Source organism: Hirundo rustica, chromosome 3 (assembly GCF_015227805.2).
Source record: "Hirundo rustica isolate bHirRus1 chromosome 3, bHirRus1.pri.v3, whole genome shotgun sequence".
NCBI classification, from domain to species: Eukaryota; Metazoa; Chordata; class Aves; order Passeriformes; family Hirundinidae; genus Hirundo; species Hirundo rustica.
In genome coordinates this window covers 61,344,574-61,369,306 of record NC_053452.1, presented here as the reverse complement: position 1 = coordinate 61,369,306, position 24,733 = coordinate 61,344,574, and the positions used below count along the sequence as shown (strand labels likewise).

Here is a 24,733-nt window from a genome sequence, read left to right as displayed (position 1 = left end):
AAACCCTATTTTTGATAACACATTGTACTTCTAAATGTTTTTTAGGCCTGAAGTGAACTTAGAGAAATACACAGGTTGCCTCAAAGACATTGAAATTTCAAGGACACCTTATAACATATTGAGCAGTCCTGACTTTGTTGGTCTAACCAAAGGATGCACACTAGAGGTTAGTCTGATTTCCAAGTATTTTGGCCTTAATGTTTATAAACGTTTTCTGATTTTATGGCATAGTAGATTGACTGAATATTGTATGTTCCTTAGACAGTAATCTAACCTTACAATCCAAACAGTTACATTTAAGAGAGAGAAAGATGAATAAATCTGATCAGCAAGTAAACCAGTTTTTCAGATCCTGACTTCTTGGAGAGTATCCCTGGCCACTCGTGATACCCTTATCCCTAAACAGTAGGATTTTCTGAACTGATTAGCAGTGACTTAGCTTTGTTTCAGCTGACTAAAATGTTAATTATTGACATTAATGAAGATGAGCACTGACAAAGCTAAAAAAACCTGATGCACATATAACCCAAGGATTTTTTTTTTAATTTAATATTATTATAAAGTCATGTCTATGTCTGTGTCTATGTATATGTATGTGTATATTGAGTCATTTACTACATAAAACCCCAGGTATGAATACTTGCTGTCATGAACTACCAATGAGCTGGAAGGCACATTTCTTACTGATCACTAAGAATGTGCAAAATTGGTGTTGTTATTTTAGCTTTAAATGCAACTATTTTCCGTTGTTTCTGCTTGCAATTGACAGCGTTTCAGTACATATAGAATTCAAGGAATCTGATCTGAAATTTGGGAGAGAATTTCGTAATTTTCCGTGGAAAAGTCTTTTTATATAAAAAAATACTTCCACTGACATTTGTGTCCCAATAACTAGTTTGTATTTCTTCCCTGGAAACCTCTACTATTTAAGACAGTTTTTAAGCAGATGGAAGATAACCTTCAGATACCATATATACCATATATCTGATATTCCATATCAGATACCATTACAGAAAATCCAAACAGTTGTTGTTAATTCGATGCTCTCCAAATATTTTTTTTCTACAAAACATTAAAACTGACCTTGAACAGCAAATGGGACTTGGCCGGGCCAAAGAAAAGACAAAGGCCCTGTTTTGGTGTGTTTATCCATTGTACCTTTGGCCTTCATCAGAGCAAAAAGCACACAACAGTAGGACTCTCAGATGAGATATTAGACTAGATTTGTTATGGGATCCTTATTTTCAAGTTTGTGGTAAAGCTATATTGTAAACAAGCAGATTGTTCAAATGCTTTTTAAATCTTACAGATTTGGCTTCAGCAAATATTTGATAAAGAGGTTCATATTTGTTTTCATTTATAGTATATTCTTTCTGGAATAGGAAAGAAGGATAGTTGTGTTCATTTTCTTCTGTTGCTATGAATCTTAGAAAGTACTTCGTCTTTCACATTATTTTGTAACACTTGAGGTTTCAGAGTATGAAATCTAATTGAATTAACTTCTTTGTTGTGGAAATAAATAAAATATTCTAATTGTACAAAACAAGGTGTAGGAAAATTAAAAAGAAGTAAAACAAAAGTAAAGGATAAAGACTGGATCTGTGTTCAATAATTTAAATGTCCTCATATTTCAGAGAAAGATGAGCACCATCAGCAATGATTTTATCTGGCATGATTTTTTATCTGTAGACCTGAAAACAGTTCTACTGTACTGAAAAAAAATGGTGAACTACTTGAGAAAAAGTCACTGTTTCTATAGATTGTTTTTCCACATCTGGAAGAATACATGAGTTGGCAGCAATGCCAGAAAAATCTTAGGGAGTATGCACTGATTTATTATTTGATGACATATTCTACTCTTTAAATTGTGTTAATGACTACCAATGTCTGAACAGTCAGGCGATGTGCAACAAGTGCTTCATTTATGACTGTGAGTAACCAAGAAAGCAGTGGTGCTTAGTGAAATAATGAAGATTAATGAAAAGTATTTTCTCAGCACATCTGACAAATAATAGAATCTAGTTTACGTTCATATTGGGTTTTATTACTTATTGTATTGATTTAAAAGCAAACTCCAAGTGTATTAACTCAATGGAAAACACATATGTAAAATACAAACAACCTTAAGCAGTTATTTTTAATTGAAGAGTATATATCAGCATAAAACTGGAACTTTGCCTTCATGTAAGACAGGATTCCACAAATACAGTAATGGTGCCACATGTAAACAGATAAAATAGTGTTTGCAGAACACTTTGAGGAGTAAATTGCTAACCGTTTATTATTACTTTCTATCTTTTCACACTAGTTATATTTACATAGTTTATTATTTTAGTTCAGAAATCTTCCTGTGCATTCATAATCTTGCTTTTAATTCTGCTAATGCACTTCCCTGTCCTCTCCTTCCCACAGAACATTCATACAGTCAGCTTCTCCAAGCCAGGTTTTGTGGAACTGCAGCCAGTCTCCTTTGATGTGGGCACAGAAATCAATCTCTCCTTCAGCACCAGGAACGAGTCTGGGATCATCTTGTTTGGTACAAGTGGCACAATTGTCCCCCCCAGGAGAAAGCGCAGGCACTCTGAAAGGAAAGCTGCTCCTCTGAGGAGGAAGCGCAGGCAGACAGGACAGGTAAGAGGAACCTGGCAAAATATTTTAAAAAACCCTCAATTCAACTGAACTGCCACGGTTTGTTTCAAGACGCTGTCAGATGTATATGCTTAAGTTAAAATTCAGTTATTTGGAATAAATGATTTCTAGTGTAATCCTTTATCTGACAAAGAATCTAATAGAAGCTCAGAATTGGGGGGGAGTGGGGTTTGTCTTGGATAAATTGTTTCTCGTAGAGATTTACAGTCATGTATCCGTTGCTTGTTGCTAAGCAGCAGATTTGGTTTTCTATTATATACCATGTTGGGTTTTTTTAACCAAAACCAAATATTAGAAAATACTGTTCTTCACTCATTTTGAGGACTACTTATACACTGTTAATGCTTGGAAACTCTCTAAATCCTGCTCATAGAGGCATAAATGAGGATCATTCTAATTTCCCTGAGACCAAAAGGAAAAAAAAAAAAAAAAAAAAAAAAAAAAAGGTGAACACAGTGAAGATGAGCCCCTTTTTTGGCATTGCTGATGTGGAATTAAAGACTTGGGTGCTCTGGCCTCTCTTTCTCTCTCATAAAATAAGAATTTACTGTATTAGTCCACACTGTCTGAGTGACTGATAAAAGTGTGACTGCTAGAAATTCTTAGAAATTATTCAAGTCTTGATAAAATCTTGATTAAAATCCTGAGCGACACACTAGAACAGCAATAAACAGAATGTGTTGATGCATTCTTTGTTCAGGCTTTCTGTGAAGTGATACTTCATTATTCTCTTCCGCCTATTTTGGAAGAGAGCTCTTGGTGACCTGGAGTAATACACTCCAGGGACAGCACATTGTAATGGCTCACCTGGATGACTCCAGGGTAGGGGCTCCTTCATAATTCCCCAGCTCTTCAGGGAAGAGAAGTGAACATGACCACTTATACTGGTGCTGGAGTAACTGCTGGCATGATTTTCCAGCCCTCCAAACACAGAGCTCAAGCTGAGATCAATGCACTTCAGGGCTTGATGAGTTTAAGAGCAGGTCTTGTAACAACAGAAATCAGAAGAACTGTAGGTTAGAAGTCTCCATCCTTCCCTGAAAATAGATAGAGAGTTAAATCTTCTGTTGGCATTTTCCAGCATGACCTCATTTTACCCCTTCTTCACTATAAAAATGCCGGAGTCTGAGTATATCAGCAGCAGCAGAACTGAAACAGCAGTGTCTTGTCTATGGTGAGCACATTAATAACCAGTGTAAGACAACGAAACATACGCACTAATGTAAAACTAAGTGAAATAATTTCTTTCCATATGTAACCTATCTTTTCACTCCAACAAATACTTTGCAGGCCTACTATGCTGTGTTCCTGAACAGAGGTCGGCTGGAAGTGCACATCTCCACGGGGATCCGGGATCCCCACAGAATCACCATCAGACCAGAGGCTGGCGAGTTTCACGACGGCAGAGCACATTCCATCCGGCTAGAACGAGCTAGAGGGTAACAAATACCTACAAGTGCTACAGGCCCCACAGCACAGCTAACTCAACGAAGCAAATGTATTAATGGCTTTGGCTATGCATGTAAATGCTTCTTCTGAGACAAAACAAAATTAGTTTCATTCCATCATTATCCAAAAATTCTTAAAATAAGTTTCTGATAGTCATTATTGTTCTGAAGAGCTGGGTTTACATGCTTTCGTAGGCTACCAGCCTGTTTCTCCAGAGACTCCATTTGCCTGAACTGGCATCCTTAACCTTCTGATTCTTTGCAAATATATTTTATAAACAATCTGTGGATAAGAAATTCTGCTGTGGTGCAATAAATCTCCTTTTCAGGACATAGAGAAAAATACTATTTTCAAAGGGTACAAACTGCTACAAAGCAGCCTGTAGGCTTTTTGAGATGCCATGTGCTGGACAGAGTGGTGCCCAGCTAAGTAGGGTAAAACAGTGAAAACACAGTCCCATTTTCTTATTGGAAAAGCCATCACAGACCTTCTCAGACCATGTTGTTTTACACTGAATTTCACTTGAATTCCTTTGCCCTTTCTCAGACATTTTTAAACTTTCTTATTGGACTTCACCATTCAAAAAAGGATTAGAAATAGCACTGTTGTAGTGTGTAGGACTCAGGCTGCCAATAATATTTATGGCCTGAAATAGCCCTTGTTCCAAGCAGGGTTTATTATGGACATTTGAACATACAAATGTGTACATCCTGTACACAGATGGATGTGTACATCCAGACATTTGTTGAATTAGTGCACTCTGCACAATGTTCAGTGTTGTTAAAAGAAACCAGAAAGAAGATGTGACATGCAGCATGTTACAAAAGGCACTTACCCACTTTTACCTCCACAACGCTGCAGCCTTCTTGACCCACCATTGCTGTCGAGTTGCCAGGTGCCCTTCTGTCCTCTCTGTAATTTGCTTTCCTTTCCGTATAATTTTCTGACTGAATTTCTATTGTGTTCTTTAAAAGCCTCTCATAAATAATGCCTCCAGTCAGTAGGTCTCTTCTGCTTTGGTGTCTAGGTCAAAGTCAAACCATAAATGCTTTGGAAGAAAAAGTTATTTTGGAAATGGATGACTGCATTTTGTGATACATTTTGTGTCACTGTGACAGAACACAAATATGCAGATGATAATAAAAAGCTCTAAACAACAAAGTAAATTCTTTTATGCGTCGCTGTAGCGAGTACAGTAGCTTGACCTTATGAGGGTACGTGTGAGAGTACATCAAGGCAAAATTGCTATACAATGCCATCCAGTGATGGTGCTTGTTCAGATGAGACCGCTGTGTTTTCAAAGTAGCTTTGTTACAAAACAAATTGCCTGAACTCTGAGTTTCTGTAACCTGAAATGGATGTGAAAAGACATAAATTAAGATTAACCCTTCCTCTGCTCATCATGAACTCAAGCTTTATTTTTTTAAATGTGAGGAACAGCCTGTGAAAATTCTGCAGAGAGATAATTGTCCATATAATTATGAAAAATTATATCATTGAAGAATAATGTACATCATTGCATGCTTCTGCTTGGACCCAAAATGTCCAAGCATGATGATTAGCAATGAGTAAGATGCATCAGCACAAAGGATAACCTGAGTCTTGACAATAGGACTTCCCTACACTTCCTTTGAAGGCAGAGAAGGGAAATGTCCTCTCTGGGACACTTCATGGAACCTAAATTAGTCTTTTGCTCTGAACTTCCTCCAGAGAAATCTCTCTCCTTTTGTTTGCACTGCTGAAAGGACTGGGAGATACCATAGAGATTGTTCTGAAAGATAAGTATTTTAATAACTGCTTTCTCTAGCCCTTTGAAAAATTAATTACATTTCTTACTCTGTAGCTTTCCATAAGAAATTAATTCATCCAAAACTATGAGGAAACTGGACAATTTACACGTAGTATAGCCCTCACATAATTCAGGTGCTTATGTCACTGTCCAGTTCTGTATAGGATGTGTGTAAGTAACAATGCCAAGCATTTTGTGTTTGAAAGCAGGTCTCTTTTCAATAAGCATTTTCAATATTCAGTTGCTTGCATTCATAATTACAATTAAGAAAGAATATCAGAGTTCAATATAATTTTGCAGTTGACAAAAGGGAATTATTTGCCAGAAACTGATTAGTCAGCCAGTGGTGCTGCAGAACTCCTACCTTCCTCTCTTCAGCCTTAACAATGGAATTGCTTTTGCTTGAGCCATGTGAAATACCCATTGGAATGAATTAAAGCACCTCCATTGATACATGGTGAACAATCAGCAGTTTTCCTGCTCTGCCACCTCCCCTAGAAGAAGCTATGAGAACTTTAAAAAGTGTACCATATGTCTGCCATTATTTCTGCAGTCAGACCAGTCTGGTTGTGCCCCAGTAAGAAGTTAATAAGGAAATACGGAGTCCAAACAAAATGTGACCCTGTGCTGTTCCCATCCTGCTGAGCTCTAGATCATTGTATCTACCAGCACAGTACGGCCAGCTCAGCCCTTACTGTGTCAGTATTGCCACACCACAAACCACTTCTTCCTAGGCAGCTACAGTCTGACATTATCATCCTTCCACAGCACAGTTTTGCCAGGCTTTGTCAACCAACTACCAAGGAAGCACAGCAGCAGCTGAAACCCCTCTAGTGGTTAATATGCATTTAATGTGAGCTGCCAATTACATAATTTGAGTTGCTCATTGTTACAGCTGATGTAAGAGTAAATGGGGCTTGCAAAGGGGTAATTTCAATACAAGCAATAACCAGCGTAAAATACATTATTTCTTTGCTTTCAAATCTTTTCCACAGGATGTTCAGTGTTCAAGTTGATGAAGACAAAGTCCAGACTCAGAGGTTTCCATCAGACCAGCCCATCTCTGTTAAGAAACTCTTTGTGGGGGGTACTTCTTCTCAGTTTCAGACTGCACCTCTCAGAAACATACCACCATTTGAGGGCTGTATATGGAATCTTGTCATTAATGCCACGTAAGTCTCAACAATGTCAACAAACGTCCAGTTAATGAGATCTGGTTAAAATGCCTTGGTTGCCAGAAGAAAGTTCATAGTTGCAACAAATCATACTGGCAGCAAATCCTAGAATATGATCTCTTTTCTTTATATGCCATTCCCTTTTTGGAGTATACTCTCCATAGGCTATGCAATTAATGAGCTGCTTTACAGACAAGCCAACACTGTCTGTTTATCCATGAAATCAGAAATTCAACAGTAACATTGCAATAATATGTGTGTCAGCAATAGGTATTTATGGTGTATTATAATACTTTATTTTAGGTAAGGGTGACTTCCAAGAGAAGTCAAAATTCTGAGAACCACCATGGGAATCAATTTACTTTGTGGATTGTACAGTAATCTGGAAGAAACATTTGAGTAAAAGGAAAGGCAATGGTGAATAAAATAAAACCTCTGTAGAAAGCTTTGATCTAAATCTTTATTTCACATATCTAAAGTGCCTAAATTAGGATTTTATCACTCCACATCAGAATGAATGAATTCTCTGCAATACCACTGAAACTACATAGGCCTGCAAAGCTTGCCAAAGTGGATGCCTGTCTCTCTGCACTGACCATAGGAAGAAAAACCAATAGTCACGATCACCTCTAGTTTAAGTGTTTTGCTTCTGTACCTGTATCTCCCTGTATAGGGTGGGATGAGTACTGGCTTTTGTGTCCTGTGAAGTAAAATTATACTGCAGCATATAGTTGTTCTTTATAAATGAGTGGTAAAAAGGCAGAAAAACTAATAACAGACATCACTCTTTTTGTGTGTTCTCAGCCCCATGGACTTTGCTCAACCTGTGTCCTTTGAAAATGCAGATATTGGCCGATGTCCCACGCTAGAACCAGAATTTAGGCCACCTGAGGATGAAGATAAACCAACTCGTGCAACAGTTCTGGTCCAACCTGAACCAGACACAAATGGGGAGAAAGAAGGGCCAAGAATCCCTCCTGCTTCTCCTCCTCCAACACCATCTCTATCATTAGCACTTGTAAGTATAAATCACTTAATTCAGGTAGAGTTTGAAAAGTTTCTTTTTCCAGGCAAAATTGAAAGGCTATTCATCAAAAATAATGAAGCATTTTGCCTCAAAAATAGTAACAATTCAGCATGATACTGTAAATGGAACACCTTGTTGCAGATAAGTAAAACCTGTGGATAATGGAAAACTGGCTGATATCATTTGCTTGGATTATCACAACAGTAATTTAAAGAATGATATAGCTTTAGAAATATATTTGGCTTGCATGCTTAGCCGTAAACCCTTACACTTCAAGATGTAAACCAAGCAATATTTGCTTGGAGTTGGAAGGGAAATTTTCCCATGGGAAATCCATTTCATTACAATATTTCTTGTGCTATTCTCTGATACACATGAAAACAGTCATATTAGTGACAGGATGAAGAAAAAGATAAACCAGAGGGGCTATTTGATAAGGCCATTCCTCCACTGCAATTTTATAACTCTAGTCAGGAGAATTACAAAATGGAACCCCAGTCATTGCTAAATTGAGCTCAACTGTTGTTACCAGAAACAAACAGCTAGATAGTGGCAAGGAGTCTTAGACAACAAAATTTAAGAAAGAAACCCCTTCCTTAGAAAGAAGCGTAGCAGTTTTATAAGCTGATGCAAATTTTACTGTTCACAAAACATATGTTTACACATCTGAATATTAAAATGAATAATGCATACACTGGAAAGTATTTTTGAGGGGAAAATTATTTGTATTTTGTTAGACCTGAATACAACCGACAGGTTTATGCAGGCTATAGTTTAGCATGAGTGAGGTTTCAAAATGGTGTGAAAAGACTGCACATTCCCCAGTTAGGAGCCTATCTGCATTATTGGGATTTACACTTCAATAATAAGACAGTTTTGAGAAGTTAAGAACCGAAATTCTATTTGAAATACATGACCACCTTTGTTGGCCAGGTATACATGGCACAGCTTTGTCTAGAAGGACTTACCGGGTATTACTGAAATCTCCATGCATGGAAATGGGAGTCTTGGGCTCAAGGCAGGCAAGCTCCATCTCTTTTGTTACCGTGCCCCGAGCCCCATAGTTACAAACACCTGCCTCTCAGTGCTCCAGGGCAGCGGTTGTGACTCGTTCCCACAAGGTGGAGTACTTGCAGCACCAGGGCTCCGATGCCGCTTTCTGTTTGGAGTTCAAAGCAAATTTGCAGTACAGTGAGGCTACTATAGAAAGATAAGGAACCAGGCAACAGGGTGAAAAGGATTATCCAGTTTAATGCTCACTGTTGTGAAGGAATGCAGTCGCAGTATCCCTTGATCATGCCTTAAAAAACAAAAAGAAACAAACCACAGAAGAGTATGAAAGGGCAAGGGCACACTTTCTAAGACTATAAATACTAACTTCTAAAATAGCAAAATTCAGAGGAATAGATCTACTCATTAATATCAGAAACTAGTCCCATTCCAACTAGGTGAGTTTTGTATATCATGTTTCTAGAGCAGTGATAATTTAAAACAGGAATTCAAAATAAAAATCTAAATAAAACACTATTACTCCACTTCTGTCTTGGAAATAGTGAAACTGTTTTAGTATGCTGAAGACTTGAAACTATTTTAAATAAGGCAAGTTTTCGATAGCTGTTACATTCGTATTAGTGAGTTCTTCAAAGTATTTTTAAGGGGACTGTTGCAAAAAAAGTAACTACAGTCTGGTAATGAGGTAACACTCATATGAAGTGGCATTCACATGACAGTAAAATATACAGAATCTCAGTGCAGGACTGCATATGGAAAATGTACAGCAGGAAAAAGTATTTTTTTACATAGGAGGCTTAAATAAGGCATATGCTCTATTTAAGTCCTTTTAGGACCTTTTTTATCTACATCCATCTGCATGTAAAAGGGGAGGGCAGTAAAACACCAAATGAGTAATGAACCCACCCTGTACTAAGCACACGACAAGATCCATAACTAGGACAGTGGGGAAATACACCAGCCACCAGTCTGCTGCTGCTTGCTGTGAATGCCAGAATGTTCCTCAGCACTGGGGAACTGCTGCCCCTGCCTCACGTTATTCCCTGCTTCTCAGGGTTCGCTTGCCGCTGAAACGAAGAGCGCCAGCCTTACTTCTGCCTTTGACTCCATGACAGTACCTCCCGCTTTTGATCCATGCACTTCTGCATTGTGTTATTAACAGTAGCCTGTGAACTGTGGGGACTGCTTCAGGGCTTTTTCTACTAATTTGTTTCTTTGTCATTACTAATGCAGCAAATGAGAATATGGAGAATGTGTGACAGTCCACCAGTGGCCTTTTCTGTTCTTCATTTCCACTGCCATACACAACCGAGCTTCTTGACCTACCAGTCAAGTCCCTGACATCTTACAAGACTGAAGTGCAGCTGAAGAGTTGAGTCTCTCGTGTAATATGGGAGATTGTTAAGCAGCCAGGACACATGAAGGCCATTACTCAAAAAGCAAAGCTGAGATATTTTAATACAGGCTGGTGACCCATGTTTAGTGCACAGTCTTGCGAAAGCTGTAAAGCTGGCTGTGCTTAGATAAAACAAAAGCTGGCACAGGCTTGTGAATAAAATATGGATGTCTTTTAAACGTGCCCTGCTAATTTTTTTTTTTCTTTTGATCACTTTTCCACATCAGCTTATTGAATGCTATTATAAGTAGTTATTATTAAATAATCAGTGTATGCTATGATTCCAACAACCACAGTGTGTTGGACGCTTTCCCACACTCATTGCCCTTTCTTACAGTCAGTCAACCTGCTGGAATGAAGAAAATCTTCAGTGTTTACTGATGCTGGGGAGCAGCTTGTGTCGGGGTCAGACCCTAACATATACCAGTTTAGGATTAAATTTACTGTCAGAATATATCCTTTTACCATGTAAAATGTTAAAGTGTGCCAGAGAAAGGTGTGTTCATGTATTTTCCAATTTTTTCCAGCACCAGCTGTTATTCCCTATCTTCAAATTTCAGCAAGTTCAGATATAATTGAAGGTATTATAAGAATAGTATTGTCATTAACTTAGTTCTTAGATTTCTAGATAGCCTGTAAAACTTAAAATAATTGAAACTTCTACCCTACATTATGGGAATATGGGGGTTTTGGTGTTTTTTTGTTTTTTTGGTTTTTTTTCTTTTTTCTTTTTGATGATCACTGGAAGACTGGTATCATACATTCATTGCTTGGTCCTGGTGAATTTTCCCTGTTTTTTCCCTCCATTGCATATTTATGTATCAATTGTTCTTGTCATAATGCATGGTGTTCTACTCTGTCATATTCAAACCAGAGCATTTATTATGCAAAACTATATTTTAGAGGTGTTCTATACTGTTATGAAGACCTTTGTGATGTGTGAAAGCAAAAAATATTACTGAAAAAATGAGTAAGAAAGGGAAATAAATTTCCTCTTTGCAGTTGAAATCTCAGGGCTTAAGTCACTCATGACATTTTAAAAATGTTTCAGAGAAAGAACCCCGTCAGCAAGACAACGCACCTTGTGCTTTGCAGGTCCCTGCTGACTCAGGGCTCAAATAAGAGACTGTCACCAATCCAAAATGATAGCAGCCACAGTGCTTAAAAACAGAGCTTGCAGCTATCAAAGTTTGTTTCTTTCCCAGCGGTATTGTCTGATATTGTGTTGAGTTAGACCCTTTGAGTAGTTTGCTAACAATACTCTCAGTGGGAGGCAAAAACCAGACATGAGTGGAAGCTGGTAATTATCATGGTCTTGCATTGCCCCAGGCACCCCTATACAAGAGCTTTAGGACCAGAGATTAAAATACCTGATGAAATTAAAACGAGAAATTTATAGTGGTCAGAAGATGTTTTACCTTGCATTGTTGCACCACTTCAAGATTAATAGAAGTGGAACTACAGGGAGGGGTTTCTCTCTTTACAGCCTGGGTAATGTCTCTACATTCAACAGCTGGGGGATTTCTACAGCTGTAACATCTATCCACCCGTTACTGGGATTCCCTGATTGTTTGTGGGGGCCTTTCAACAGCACCGGGGGAAACAACAGCATATTAAGCAACAAATACCGTTGTAAAACAATATAAAGAAATAAAATGAAGGACTCATTGACAGCTGCAGGATCTGAAGCTACTTTTAACTCATTATTTTTAAGGTGCCTGGATTTCAAGTTGACGACAAAGCATGCTTTTAAAACTTAAATCTTGTTTCATTTCTGTAAGAGGGCATCCTACTGTGTAAAACTCAGTTCTATCTGAGTAAAGAGTACACTGAACTGCCTGGAAATCATTTAAGACTCTTGTAAATGTCCACTGGTGAAAGCATGAAAGCAGCAATGTTCATATATTACTTTTATTTGCTTTTACAGCCAGCTTAATGAGCTCTGCTTTTACACCAAGTTCCTGTCATACTGGTTTATAACTTTAGCTGGTGTGATGAGACATCAGAGTGCTGGAAAATTGCAGGGCCAGTCTCTAGACTAGGTTCAATATTCTCGTTCCTGAGCAGTTGGGAGACTCCCAGCATATGCCCAGCTGAGACAGATACAAAATACGAAGTTTGTATGGTTACTGTATATTTTGCAGGATTCCTGTGCTGCTGACAAAGAACCAGCCATTTTAGAAGGTGGCAAGCAGTTTGGTCTTTCAAGGAACAGCCACATTGCAGTCGCATTTGATGACACCAAAGTGAAAAACAGGTATGTTGTTTGTTTCAGCAATGAGTTTTGATGGAATAGTGTCAAAATAAAATGTCCCTCCTAATTCTCTCAAAGGTATCTCCCAAAACTATGGACATAATCTGAAAAGATTACATACCATGACTAATTAATTTCATTAAGCAAACCTAAAAGCGCATTAAAGAATGAAATCTAGGCAATGAAGTGCCCACATAGGTAGCTCTCACAAAAACAATTTGCCTCTTTCTAAAGGTTTGGGCACACACAGATCCCAGACTGATCTGCTAAAAACCAGAGTAATGGAACCAGGTTGTGCAACTGACTTCAAAGATGGCTTTTTCAGAGGAAAGTTTTCTTGTTCAGTAACTTGATAATTTCTTTTAATAAGCAAAACTTGTTTCCCCTTTCCTCCAATAGTTAGAATCAATTTTGCACAGTAAACAGGAAAAATTACTTTGCCACCCCAAAGTATAGCACTATATACATGTAGCGGTTGACCTGAAAAGAAATTCCATGATCTGTTTATGAAATGCAGCTTTTTTCAATGGATTTGTGAAGCTAGAACTTGTTAATTGCTTATTTTTGCTCTGTAGACACATGATCATTAACAAATGTGCCATGTCACACCACTAGGCAATTTTGCTGCTTCTAGTTTCCAAATCCATTAGCCTCACACTTATTTATCCCTATAAAGATATTATGCCACATATGCTAATTTTAGAAAATTAGGAATGATCCTGGACTGATCATTTTCATGCAATGATTTTTCATTTATATTATCAGCTGCTTTCAGGTACTGACTTTGCAGCTCAGCTTGAGCAAGGTTAGTGAATTGTTGCCAGTACGACTTTAGCATTAGAAAACCTAAATAATTTCTTCACAAGTTCTTTGCTGTAGAGGAGGTTCTCAACATTACCATTCTGTCCAAGGGGTCATTAGGTTTGCTCAGACACAGCCTCATTTTCTCCTGGGAGAGAGCAGAATAAGGGTTTTATATCCTCATTTTAAACTCTTCTGTCTGCATCTTTAAAAGTTTTGCAACCTGTCTTCAGGCAATAAAACTCATTAGAAATTCAACATTTGCCAGCTGTCACTACAGCACTCTCCTCTTTGAGAGCATTATGTGTGTGGATGATGGATAACACTGCTGGAATTTTACAGGTGCTGGGATTTTCTAGCTGCTGCAGCTGCAAATCACATCTTGAAATTCTATGCCAAGACTGTAGTTTTGTATCTCCACAGTAAAGGAGCTAATGAATGCTCACGTATCAGGGATCAGATATGTGTGAAATATAATTTGCATATAACCAAATTATTTTTCTTGAATTCGAATGGACAAGGAAAATTGGCCACAAGCTGTATAAATTTTTTTCAGAAAAAAACACAAAAAGGTAAAGCAGATGAATTTGTCTGGTGCCTGACTCCAAATATCTTTTCTTTCTTTACTGTTTCCTGTTTGTTTGATTTCTAGGCTTACAATTGAATTTGAAGTCCGAACAACAGCTGATTCTGGCTTGTTGTTTTACATGGCCCGCATCAACCACGCTGACTTTGCTACAGTTCAGATAAAGAACGGTCTGCCTTACTTCAGTTATGATCTGGGAAGTGGAAACACCAGCACAATGATTTCCAACAAAGTAAATGATGGCCAGTGGCACCAGGTATAATAGTCTCTAATTCTAAATTATTCTTTGTAATGGTAAGAGTGAGCTTTGTTTTGCCTTGAAATATTTGCAAAATGTAGTCCACACAAGCCAAATTTTACAACTAGCATTTCCTGGGGAAAAACAAAATAATCTAGCAAAATTTGTGTCAGATGCACTGGTACACAGAAATTTATCCTTCAGGAAACACATATTTCTGAACATACTTAAAATATGTGCCATGTATAGTAAGAAACTACAGAAAATGTTCCTTCCTGCTTAATAGGGCTCATGTGAGTATCAGCTCATGATGATGGAATACATCATTAAAACCAGTTGTTTCTACATTAATAATGTCATTGTTAAGCCAGAGTGCTGAGAACAAAATAATAATTAAAAAAAAAATAACATGTAAGTAAACTTTCCCTGGATTATTAATTCAGTAGGGAATAAATATATTCATGGATGTATTTGGCAGCACCTTCTGCAACTTTATGAGAGGGAGCATTATATGCAATGCCTGTGGCATTTGGATGCTAAGAGAAGGAATGATATCACAGCTATGAAATTTACTATTTACTGGGCCAAGGACAACATACACACAGTATATTCATTAGGTGACATGCTGGAAGGCACCATTAAAGACAGAGAAGCAAAGTATACATGTAACTGTGGGTTGAATTTATATGCTATAAGTGACATTGAATTTTGTACAGATATTTAGAAATTCAGCATCCATATCTCATCCCCAAATGAGGAAAAAAAAAAATCAAATTGCAATTTCTCTTACACTTTAATGGCCTCATTTCCACACTGTTCTCCAGGAATTTTATTTTCATGAGATTTTTAGTCATGAACTTTTTGATGATAGCAACTGCTCTACACCAAGGTATTTCATAAAGGGAAAAAATGAAGTTGTAGTAATCATTTATCTCTTTCATATAATACCTGGGAACACTGGCAGCAGACCAAGACCCCATTCTGCTGCTCCCTCTGTACATACAGAAGAGATACTTTTGCTTCTTTAACCATTTTCTCTTTATTCTGAGAGAACTAAGTGGAGCATATATTTCTTAATGGAAGATTATGCACTTTGGGCATACAGCTTAACACTCAACAAGAGAGGGCCTCTTTTTGTAGATCCTGTTTCTGTAGTAGAGAATGGAGACAAAGTCACAGTTCCTGGGGGGGGGGGGGGGGGGGGGGGGGAAAAAAGAAGGAGGAAGAGGGAAGGCAATGCTTTTAGAAAATGGCCACAGTGTTTTTTTCTAATAAAGCAGGGGCTTCTCCTTAAAATAATCCTTTTAGTGACAACCTTTCCTCCATTTGGAATTACCTAGGTTAAAAACATTTCCATCAGTCCTACAGAAGCCCCACGGTACTGCTGCTATCCTGCTATCTGTTTGGGTCCTCTGTAAGAATGTCTGTTCCCAGTTCCTTTTTCACTCACCTAATCTGCTTTCTGCTCAAGGTGTAGTTATCCATCCCAAATTTACAGTTGCCTGTAAACATCAAGTTCAGGCCCTCACCTTCAGACCATCCTCGTCAGTGTTCAGTTGTTCCCACTGCATAACAGATATGCTGCCACACTGGAGCAGAAGCAGCCATGTTAAAGAAAAGCAAAAAAATGCTGTTTGTCTCTCTTTGCTGTTCTGGTGAGCCAACTACTATGTTGTTTAGAAATCTGCTAACATGCAGGATGCATTTTGCATTTATTCCTTTTTATGCAGAGCCATTATTACACTGAGTTGTAGAGATTTCAGTATAAACTTCTAGAAAGACATTGGCCTAGAATTTCCTCAGCTCTTCAGCAACTGCACTCCCTCCATGCGATTCAGAGTCCATTTGTCTGAACAGAAGCCATAACACAAACAGAATATAGTTGGTATTATATTTACTCTACCATGAACTATGATCTGAGGCATGTCCAAGCTAGTGGAATCATAAACTCAGTATTTTCTGCAAACATGTGCTGCTATAAAGATTTGCAACTTGTGCCATAACATTTAGCATTTATTCTGAAGTACTTACCTATTCTCAGTACTTAAAATTGCTGTCTGATTCCAGGGAAAAAAAATACTGTGCTGTGCCTATTATAACATAACAATGAAGCATTTTAAAGGAATCTCAAGTCTTTTCAGTAATTTTAGTGGATAATTGTCATGATGCCTCCTGACCCAGATGCAAGTAAAACACAGTCAGATGTTGGCACAAAACCTTGCTCAGGAGCTTTGTTCCATAAATATCCATAGCTGCTACTAGGGTTCTTCTGTAACCACTCCTGCTACTTTCTTGTGTATTGTTACATATTTGGGACTGTAAGACTAGTTACAGTCTGAAAAGGCTTGGTTGCCAGAAAACTGTCTGTAATTGTATTGCATTTTTGTGTCTTTCTAGATAAAAGTAAGTCGAGCGAAGCAAGAAGGAAACCTCATGGTAGATGGTATTTCTAACAGGACTGTGAGCCCCAAGAAGGCCGATATACTGGATGTTGTAGGAATGCTGTATGTGGGAGGATTGCCCATTAACTACACAACCAGAAGAATTGGGCCGGTAAGCAAATTTAAGTTATCTTACATCCTTTAAGTATGTCTTGATTGGTGCAAATGTCTTCCCGGTTTTGTTTTGCCTTGCTTTTCCCTCAGACTGCTCAAGAATATGGATAAAATGGACCTTAGTGGAGATGAACAACATTCTGCCGGTGGAAAGACCTGACTCAGAATCCAGTTAATGCAAAAAAAAAAAAAAAAAAAAAAAAAAAAAAAAAAAAAAAAAAAAAAAAAAAAAAAGGCAGAAAGTTCCATACACTTGTATCCACTTGGATCACTGCACAACTAGAATATAGGTTCCTGAGTACCACTTGCCCTTTCTCTTGGCTGTAATTAATCTAGCAACAAATGCTAATAAACAGTGAAAGGAGCTCCTACAAGGAGCAGCTGAAGCCAAAATTACTCTGGACAAAGTACCCAGTACTGCAGCTTACTGTAATAATCAGTTTTGTGCTGCTACTACTAAAAGAGGAGATAGTGTGTTTTGAAGGAAGGCCATGAAAATTCTATTGTCCTCTTTCTGTTTCCAAATTAAATGTGCATATATCAATTTTTCACTGTTTTGGTTCAAATGCCTGGCTTCCAAGCTAAGATGACAGAGGGCCCAGAGAAATCAATATAATTTTGTCCTAAATTTTGTAGAGTTAACTAAGAATACTGTACTCTGTCACCCAGACCATTTCCTGCATCTATCTGCATAACTCTGTGCCAGTCATCTCACTGATGCCCCTCCAACCTCCCAAGATACACCAGTATCAGAATGGGGAAAAAACCTCTTCCAACCTTTCATTTGATCTCTGTAAAGACAGTTCTTTCAAAGTAGAGGCCAGAACCTGAGTGAATTTAATTATAGTAAACAACAAATTTAGCATCAAGCACAGCACAATTCAGACACACAAAAAATGGAATGTCAGTAGGAGCTATGTCTGGGTTCATCCTGGGTAGATACAGAGAATCCACAAAGAGCAGGCAAAGCACAAATCTGGTAAGGAAGCCAAACAGACTCCCAAAGAAGCTGCACATGAGTAAATACCATTATACCAAGATGTCTATGGAATGGAAAATACCAGTCTATGGAGAGGCAAGAGTTGCCTTCTTTGAGTGGACAAAATAAATACAGGAAAGGAATTCCTAGATCCTGCTTAAGTCCATGTATTAGGATAAAGAATGAAGGGGATGAGTAACCACTCTGCATCTGCAGGTTGCATTCCATAAAGAAAACTGACCTATAAGGTCATATTTCCTAGTAAATAATTGATTGTGCAGAAAGCCCAAACTGAGGCAAATCTAAATCATTAGGATTTACCAAACCACATCTGAGGCACTGAAAACCAAAAGAAATACTTAACTACCTGCAACATATAATTCCTAGTTGTACCAATTTATGCTCTTCGAAATACATCTGCAATTTTCAAATACTAATCTAAGGAGAAAGATAACACTAAGTCCTTACCTATTGCTTTTTGTCAGAGGTAATGGAGGGAACCCATGCAGGTAAATGGATCAGTCTGGCAATAACAGTCACATCAGGTCCTGACAGTCTTATATGCTTCAGGATTTAAATGTCGTGTAAAAACCAATGCTTGCCTTCCAGTCATGCTCAGTAAAATACACCACAACGCATGAAACAATGTTGTGTAGCAGCTTCATGCAGAGGCTCTGAAGCAAACCAAGCTGAAAGGAGGTGCTACCTTATTCAGGGCTTTCTTCTCTACATGCATTAGCCCTTTTAGACAGTAATCTATTATGTAACCATAGGTGGGTTGGCTTCCTTTTCAGTGTAGAAAACTGATACCCACTTGTTTAGCTTCAGTAGATGTCACATTCCGAGCACTCAAAACTTCTTTCAGCAAAAGAGGTCCTATTACCTGTTCCCATGCTAAAGTATAACCAGATTTGCTTCTCCATAGGGAAGAGAAAATTGTAAAGTTAGAGAATGTTGTCGAATCATCTACAAATCTTGCATTTCTGTGATTTATTCTTGCAGTGAAGGATTGTTTTGTTTTCTGCCATTTCTCTTTTTTGATAACCAGATTTGTTGATCTGGAGATGACTTAGAAATTAAAAGGATTATTTATGAAAAGTCTGATAGAAAGCATTGTTCACCTCAGAACTGAATTTATTCAGTGGTATTGCTCAAGTTCTCATGAAAATATTGTACAGGTATATTTAGCTGTAATAAGCTACATAATTTCACGGTATATAACACTTTGATTTACAAGAAAATAAATTCTTGGAAATTCTTTCCTGTTACGGGTCAGAATATTGTTAGAGGAGGTAGTGTGCAGAATCAAGGCTTCTCTCTGCAGGTGTGCCTTTGTCCATTTTGTATCTGTATGTATTTCTAGGTTGAATTTTATACACTGATGTTTATTTTCCTCCTTTCAACTGCACTGCTTATGAATATATCTTCTTTTTCTTCTTCCAAGTACATGATGTATCATTTTCCCCTGTCTCACTGGTATCAAGGATAGATTTTCCTTAGCTCTGTAAGTCAAAGATCAAAGCCTCTGTCTGAATCTGGGAACCAAAATGCAGCTTCTGCAGCCCTTGGAGAGAAAAAGGGAGGGTGAGTTCTGGAGGAGATGCCAGTGGCTTTCAGAGGTCCCACTGGGATGCCCTGCTCACACCCAGAACAGCCCCTGCCCCAGGCAGATTCGTGGGTACTCCAACCACCATTCTAAGCGTGCCCAGACCTCTGGCTGGGGGTCACAGCGTGCAGAGTGACAACTGCCCCAGCTCTGGAGCTGCAGTTTGCTACCCTGCACAGGAGCCTCCGTAGACATGAGCCCATTCCATGCCTCCACCTGCCTCTCTGGCTAACCGAGAGGCCCTGGTCACTGCAGTCATCAGACTATGTGCAGTCAACAACCTTCACATAGGGGCTTTGTTCATTTTAGTAGTGATGTTACCTGCATTACTTCTGTCTTACCATGCAACACAGAGTAAAGTGATAAAAAGGAAGGGAAAAAAGAAAACCCACCTAGTAAAATTACCCACAGCCCAGAGAACTATAGCCACTATCTTCATCTACTTGCAAACCCCATAACCTAGTGAATTAAAAAGGCAAAGTACAGGCCATTAAATTCCTGCATTGCTGATGTAATTTGCTATGTTTCATTATGTGGTGTATTATTTTATGTCCCCTCCACTAAGCCAAATAGATGTGATTCAGATCACATCCCTGAAAAGTAATGTAATTCATCCTCAACATGATTAAGAGTAGATTCCAATTGCAATCAGATATTAAGGATTAGCCACGTAAAATTCTAGTTTTATTCAGCTCCATAAATCCAGCAGAGAAGCAGAGAAAATGCACTCATTGATTGCATACTTTAGGCTTGCTTCTCATAGTTTTTCATTTTGTTTGAAATATTGACTGCAGGTCCTCCATAGCATTGATGGCTGCATCAGGAATTTTAGAATGACAGAATCACCTATTGACCTAGATAATCCAACTTCCAGCTTCAACGTTGGAAAATGCTTTGTCAATGCACAGAAAGGAACGTACTTCGAGGGAACAGGCTTTGCCAAAACAGGTAATGAACAACAATTCTGGTGTCAGTCAACAAACAGAGAAAGAGGATATTCTGCTTTCAAAAATTGCCAGTGTTATCTGTGTTATCTAACTCCTGTTGGCTTGAGGCAAAGGGACACCAGTAATTGAAATTCTTGCTGATCATTTTTAGTTATTTTGTCTGAGGAGAAACTGTGTGACATCCTAACAAGGCCATGCACAAAGCACAATTGCCATAAAAGTTATTTACTTGATTTCACATTAAATGGAGTGCATTAACAATGCCGAGTTAGTTGCTTTACCTGACTCTCAGCACAATTGGTGTGATGATTATTAGGAATAATGTATTAGACACTTAACTTCATTTTATTATGCTTCCCCTTTTCTCTCCAAGTTGGCGCATACAGAGTGGGAACAGATCTGCTCGTGGAATTTGAATTCCGTACGACACGAATGAACGGTGTTCTCCTAGGAGTCAGCAGCCAGAAAATGGATGGGCTTGGGATCGAATTAGTAGGTGGAAAAGTGAGTAGCAAAGCAGTTTTGTTTCTTCACAAGCTGGTTTTAGACAGCACTGGTAGTTTAAATGCAAGGTTACTACCCCAATCTCAAGATGTCTCAAACAATATCAGGGCTCACATAGGAGAGCAACACTTGCATCTTTCCATACATCTAGAGGATCTTACACTTTTAAAAGATAGCTTAAAAGATTCTGTAATACTTGAGTCTCCTAAAACTTCAATCAGGTCTTAAATTAGTGATTGTATAACAAGTTTTGAGGAAAGGCTTTGTCATTAATAATACTAATTTCTCTTGGATATCTTTTGATTCGCAGTCTGGAAAACCACTTATTATTCTGTCAATATAAAGATTTTAGAGGGGTGTAAACCATCCTAAAACTAAGACCAAAAAATGGGAAAAAGACAATTTTGCACATTTCCACTTGTGTTTAGCTCAATTATAGAACCCAGATCCCAGTGAGATGGTGATCCACAGGGTCTTTGGTGCGTACAGTGAAACAATGTTGACTTCAAACAAAACAAACAAATTAACAAAATCAACTGAACTGTTTTGAAAACTTGCTGATGTCCATGCTGTGCTTTTTAGGTGATGTTCCATGTTGACAATGGTGCAGGCCGATTCTCTGCTGTCTATGAGCCTGATGCTCCAGGCAGTTTGTGTGATGGACAGTGGCACAAGGTTCGTGCAAACAAGATCAAACACCACTTGGAGCTGACTGTGGATGGCAGACAGGTGGAGACTGACAGCCCAAACAGGGCCTCGACCTCGGCAGACACAAACGACCCTCTCTTTGTTGGAGGCTATCCTGGTGAGCATGCAAGACACAAATTATGCTTTACTCAGGCTCCAATTACGCTGCCTTGGTAATAGCTTAAATGTAAGTGGGACTAGTATGCTAAAGATGATTTATAAGACAGGCGGAGTTTGTATCAGTTGGCGTGGATGCTCATTTCTGCATTCAGCTGCGTTTCAGAACAAGAAGTTCTGCAACAAGAGACTCTCACAGATACCCCTGTCTCATTTCAAATGTAGGCACTGTCACAGGGGCTCAAACAGATTTGCTGCCTTCTGCTGCTCACACACACACACAGCCTCTCTCTTAAAACTTTCTGTTTAGTAATAGCATAATAGTTATGTTGCAGTAGTAACAGCATTTGGCAAATTTAAATTTAACTAAGGAACAGCAAATTTTAACCAAAGAACGTATATATGCCTTTGAGGGGGCAGGGCAGTGTATGTGTAAATCAGCCTGTAAAACCTGAGGAACTGAGGAATAAGAACAGCTTGCACAGAGAGGTAAGAACACACCATCTCTTTCTAATTAATGCCTTTGCTTGTGGTCTGCTGGGTTTTAAAGGAAAAAAAACCCTATAATCTACATTTGCTAATCAGTATTCTGGAAGCCCTCAAGAGAAGTTGTTTTATGCCGAGATAATTGAACAGTATCGAGAATTGGGCTGAACTCTGTAGCTGGCTTCATCTTCCACTAAGCTGATAATGAATGCTAGTATTCATCTCTTCATAGATAGTCAATAAATTTTCTAACAGCAGTTTGCTTTCAGAAAATACACTTAATATGTTTGCAAAGTACCAATTTTGTTGCATTTGTAATAAATATTCCCTCTAGTTTACAAACCAAAACAAAAAAGTGAAGTATGTTTGCAGCATCTGTCTGCTCTAATGCATACTGAGGTCAATGGCAAGACACCTCTGAATTAGATAATTCCTAAATTATTTTCCAGAAGTTGTTTTCTCACCCATTCTAATGTCTATTACATCTAAAAAGCCTTCTGTCTCAAGCTTTGGAACATTTAAAAAATTGTCCTGGGTACTGACATATGAGAGTTGAACTTTAGTCACAATAAAGACCAACGACAGCTTTGTGGCAGCCTTTTATAACAAAACAAGACTCTAGCATAGGAGCTAGCACTGAAGAAACACTGCAGATGGAGTTACTATCTCATCCTGGACTGCTTGTCAAGAGGAGAGGCAAATCACAGTAACACAATCTGTACAAAACAAACCCACACTTACCTCATGTTGAAGGGATATTCATGAGTTCAGCCACATGCCAAGTTATGAAATTATTTAATAAACCTACTGCATGTGTAAACACTTCACTCTTCTTTTGCTGCCCAGTCTAACTCATCCAGGATTTATTTTAACATTCCCATTACCTAGACAGCTGCATCACGAATTTGAAGCACAGTACCATGGGATTTTGTAAAATTAGTATTTGTATTTTCCAGTGCTCTTGAAGCTGCATAAATAGAGCAAAACAATTGTAAACTAGCTAGAATTAGCTGTGTAGAGAGAATTTTCACCACCATAGTGTGGACAAGAATAGAGATTCCTGGGTACCCATAAAAGCTAGCATTCGTCTGCTGGTATCACTCTTCACCATGCCAGGAGACACAGACAGATTCAGCCATCTTATCCTCTGTGAAACAGAATAATGCTGTGGACAGACAGTCTCTACAAGTGTAAAGCTACTTCTGCAACTCAGTTGGAAGAACACTGAGAAAAAAGCTGAGCCATGAATTTCAAGCAGTTGAGAGAATTATTTCCAGCTTCCAAATCAAACCACCCTCATTTCCATCCCCTCCTTCATTAGTGGAAGAGATACGCTCCAACTCCTGGCTTTACAATCAGCAAGGAAAAAAAAAAAAAAAAATACTTGAAAACTATCAAAACCAGTCTGTAAATGACATCTGAAATCCATCCTGAGGAACTGGCTTCTTTGTGATGTTAGAACTGAAAATTGTATCCATTTTGGCCTACTATTTTTCCCTCTATTATTCCGTGGATAAACAGCTCAAGAAGTTGAATATCAGCAGAGCATCACGTGTGTATTGTACACCATTTGGAGGTAGCAAGCTGCATACATGGGTTACGATGGCAGTTTATATGTGCTCGGATTCTGCCACTTTCATAGTAGGATGGAAAAAGAAAAGAAGTCTGGATTGTCATCTAACAAGCATTCATCACATTTACTCATAACGTTTGTAATTTTTTAGTAATGAATATATGCAGCAAATAAAACATTCATATATTGCTGGGGCATCTGTTCCTGTGCAGTACTCGCAAAGAACAAAACTAAGTATCAACTCAAACTAACATAATTCCTTTCTAATTTTTTTCTTTCCTTCAGATGGTGTGACCCAGTTTGGGCTGACGACTAATATCCGTTTTAAAGGATGTATTCGATTTCTGAAGCTCACCAAGGGTACTGCAAAACCTCAAGAGATTAACTTTAGCAAAGCTTTGGAGCTGAAGGGTGTCCAGCCACTGTCGTGCCCTGCTGACTGATGGTCACTCAGCCAGTATGGGTCAGTTTATATAAGCACCTCAGATTAAAAAAAAAACCAAAAAAAAACCACCTATATCTTCATTGCATTCATAATAAAATGTCTTTGTGCAAGTATTTGAGTAGTGTTTGTGGTATGTTCTTAAGGCTATTTCAGTGTACCTCCCAGGAATGCATGAACTAATCTCTTCCCCCCAGCCCATTCATTAAGGGAGTAATTAACACAGTATTTTTGTCTATCTCTTTTCTTAGAGCTTGAAGTGGAAATATTTCATCATTCTTGTGATGAATGAGACCAAATATTATGCAGGTTGTTCCTTTCTGTGGAACACAAAATCACAAAATATCTCAAGCTAGGAGTGAACCATAAGGATCATCGAGTCCAGCTCTTTGAAATGCTCACTAAATGCCCTTGGTGAGGTAGCTCTCTAAACTGGTATTCCTTTAGAATTCTTAATAAAAT

The 24,733-nt window shown here is 38.3% G+C and overlaps 1 protein-coding gene and 1 long non-coding RNA gene across 5 annotated transcripts in view; one reads left to right on the top strand and one right to left on the bottom strand.

The window, feature by feature from the left end:
- Positions 1–24,387, top strand: part of LAMA2 (laminin subunit alpha 2) — a 346,441-nt gene extending 322,054 nt beyond the window's left edge. For all 3 annotated transcript variants that reach the window (XM_058420096.1, XM_058420095.1, XM_040060645.2), the window contains 12 exons: positions 46–166; positions 2,413–2,631; positions 3,940–4,088; positions 6,883–7,059; positions 7,867–8,080; positions 12,641–12,753; positions 14,204–14,393; positions 16,773–16,928; positions 20,310–20,463; positions 20,836–20,966; positions 21,549–21,771; positions 24,115–24,387. In XM_058420096.1, coding sequence (XP_058276079.1) covers positions 46–166; positions 2,413–2,631; positions 3,940–4,088; positions 6,883–7,059; positions 7,867–8,080; positions 12,641–12,753; positions 14,204–14,393; positions 16,773–16,928; positions 20,310–20,463; positions 20,836–20,966; positions 21,549–21,771; positions 24,115–24,272 — 2,005 coding nt within the window. In that variant the 3' untranslated portion in view covers positions 24,273–24,387. The remainder of the gene's footprint in view (positions 1–45; positions 167–2,412; positions 2,632–3,939; positions 4,089–6,882; positions 7,060–7,866; positions 8,081–12,640; positions 12,754–14,203; positions 14,394–16,772; positions 16,929–20,309; positions 20,464–20,835; positions 20,967–21,548; positions 21,772–24,114) is intronic.
- Positions 2,516–9,092, bottom strand: LOC120751180 (uncharacterized). 2 transcript variants are annotated; one of them, XR_005700296.1, is made up of 4 exons: positions 9,058–9,092; positions 4,934–5,447; positions 3,457–3,686; positions 2,516–2,642 (listed from the first exon to the last, which is right to left on the bottom strand). It is a non-coding gene; the product is annotated as an uncharacterized LOC120751180 (long non-coding RNA). The 2 variants fall into 2 exon arrangements; XR_005700297.1 differs by having other exon boundaries at positions 4,934–5,121; positions 9,058–9,083.
- Positions 24,388–24,733: the final 346 nt, after the last annotated feature.